The 2,214-nt window shown below is 49.2% G+C and overlaps 1 protein-coding gene across 1 annotated transcript; it reads right to left on the bottom strand.

Annotated features, from left to right (window-relative positions):
- Positions 1 to 317: 317 nt before the first annotated feature.
- On the bottom strand, positions 318 to 1,032 carry F5J12DRAFT_150524 (uncharacterized protein). Its single transcript, XM_051738160.1, has 3 exons — positions 814 to 1,032; positions 510 to 762; positions 318 to 436 (listed from the first exon to the last, which is right to left on the bottom strand). The coding sequence occupies exons 1-3, from the start codon at positions 921 to 923 to the stop codon at positions 368 to 370; spliced, it is 432 nt and encodes a 143-aa protein (XP_051594096.1). The 5' UTR covers positions 924 to 1,032; the 3' UTR covers positions 318 to 367.
- Between the last annotated feature and the right edge of the window lie 1,182 nt (positions 1,033 to 2,214).

Genomic DNA, 2,214 nt, shown 5'->3' with positions numbered 1-2,214 from the left:
TTGCGCCAGTACTAGTGTACGGAACTGACAATTGAATCCAAAAAGGGAATTTTTCCCTCATTGATTCTTCCCATGAATTTCGGGGTTGCTGTGACCTTGCTCTGCAAGCAAGGTGATTCCAAATTCGTTCCGGCAGAAACGCCGCAAGGAAACAAAGCGCAAGGTTGGAAGCACATGGGCACGGGACCTTCTAGGCGAGGATATCATTTCACTTGCTTATCGTTACATGGATAACATTCTTTACAGACTTCTTTATTTGACAACTTAACTCTTTCTAGGTCCAATGTGCTGCCAACTTGGGGAACATGTCAGTTCACAGGGGCACGTATTCACACACGCAGGGTTTGTTGCTCACCTGAACCTTTGATCAGGCCTTCATTTGCCGTAGGATGGCGTTGACTGAGTCCGCAGGGAGGGTCTCTTTAAACTTGTAGACCTGTCACGATAGTTTCGTCAGTCCCTTGAAGGTTGAGCGCGTACTCGCGCTGGATCACATCAGACAGACGCACTTTTTGCTGGGTGACTTTGTGCTTTTGTCGGAGCGAAGCCCACTGTGCCCGTTCTTCGTACACATTCCACCCTGGAAGCGGCTCGTACCTTCCTTCCTGTATCGCAGGTTGAACTGGATACCACAGGTCTTTGTCCAAGGTGGGGGGTAGATCGTTGGCCTCATGAAAAGTCGAAAAATAGGTAACTTGAACACTAGTTTCGTTTGTTTCCAGTACGACGCATATGCGATCGATTGGTTCTCTATCCTTGATCCTGTTCAACGACATGTTACGTCAGTTTCTTTCAACCATTACTTTTGCTTACTTTTTTGATGTTTCGCTTTGTGCGTGCTTATAAGCCAGGTCTCCGAGGTGAATGCAGATCTTCGTCCAGATAATATCACCGGGTGCGAGAGTGTTCAATTCGACACTCATAATTTCTACGCTGACACTGGAGGAAAAGGTGGGGGTACAGTTGTGAGTTGGTGGTCCTTATCTTGCCATCCGACACAATCCATCGTGGCTAAATATTGCATCACAAGGATAACGATACGCTGATATGAGGTGGCAGTCATTCCCGATATGTGCCAGGATGCAGGTAATACGAGACAAAGTGCTTAAGATGGCGAAAGCTGCCGGTCAATCCAGAATGGTTCAGTCGCTTTCCACTTCTTCGATCAACGGGGTGATATTATCGAGCTCGACCTCCTTCTCTGTAGGCAAGGTCACGTCCTTGTCTCGCTCCCCTCTGCGGTCCCAGATGTCAAGATCAAACCCGTAGTAACTGTTCTCCTTGAGATCATCGTCACCATCGCCGTCCAGGTCCTCATCAGGGACTGAGACTGTGGGTTCATCTGGAATGGGGTTGGTAGTTTGGGGGTAGCAAGGCGTCCAGTCGAATGGTCCATCGTCAAGAGAGAAGCCCAACCTGCCAGCTAGACTCGCAAACGAGTTTCTGAGTGCAACATGGTCGGGAAACTGATCGAATGTCAGGGAGCGGCTGTAAGTAAGCAGCTCGCTGAATTCGCTTGGAAAACCGGCAGAGAACTCTGGGCCTGAGCAGGCCGATTTCATGACTCGGACGATTTCCTGTGAGCGTAATCGAGACTCCGAGCGTGGGCGAGGTTTCCAGGGCAAGTTTCCCCGGAGAAGGAAAAGAGCGATGAAGGCCAAAGATTCGATATCATCGCGTGGAGAAAGATCTATAGCGTGATAAATACGAGTTAGAAAGAATGCCACTTTCACGGAGCACATGATATACACCGACCTTCCCCATTATGAGAATTCAAACTTGCCCAGTAAAGAGATCCAACGATGTGTCGACGTTCCTTGAGTGGGTCGTACTTACTCCGAGCAGCCGATTGGTCACGGGGAAAAGGCTTGGAAATACCAAAGTCAATGAGTTTGATTGTCGATGGATCATCAAGTGCGCAAAGAAAGTTCTCAGGTTTGATGTCGCGATGCACAATTCCAAGAGAATGGATGTGCTGTAACGCTGCGAGCTACGCACGTTGCGCCGTTCAGTATACACGGCATGAATCAAGCGGGGAGCGAGACTCAACGCACCGCTTGATCCACGACACGAATGACGGTCTTCACCGTTACACCAGCACCATCCTTCTGCAGCTGTGCAATGCTTGGTCCCAGAAGTTCCATAGACATGTACTCGAAATGCTTCAAATGACCGTATCCATACACGGCAGGGATAGCAGCTTGACCCTTCAGC

The sequence above is a fragment of the Pisolithus orientalis genome (genome assembly GCF_024613125.1).
Source record: "Pisolithus orientalis strain OTSU chromosome Unknown F5J12scaffold_171, whole genome shotgun sequence".
In the NCBI taxonomy this organism is placed as follows: domain Eukaryota; kingdom Fungi; phylum Basidiomycota; class Agaricomycetes; order Boletales; family Pisolithaceae; genus Pisolithus; species Pisolithus orientalis.
Note: the sequence above shows the minus strand (reverse complement) of the source record. Positions and strands in the feature narration are given on the sequence as shown.

Excerpts from the sequence above, each read along its gene's own strand:
- F5J12DRAFT_150524 (XM_051738160.1), bottom strand. The coding sequence starts at position 923 with ATGAGTGTCGAATTGAACACTCTCGCACCCGGTGATATTATCTGGACG. Across the intron at positions 763-813 it reads CAAAGCGAAACATCAAAAAA|GATCAAGGATAGAGAACCAA; the intron begins GTAAGCAAAAGT and ends GTCGTTGAACAG. Across the intron at positions 437-509 it reads ACAAAGTCACCCAGCAAAAA|GTCTACAAGTTTAAAGAGAC; the intron begins GTGCGTCTGTCT and ends CTATCGTGACAG.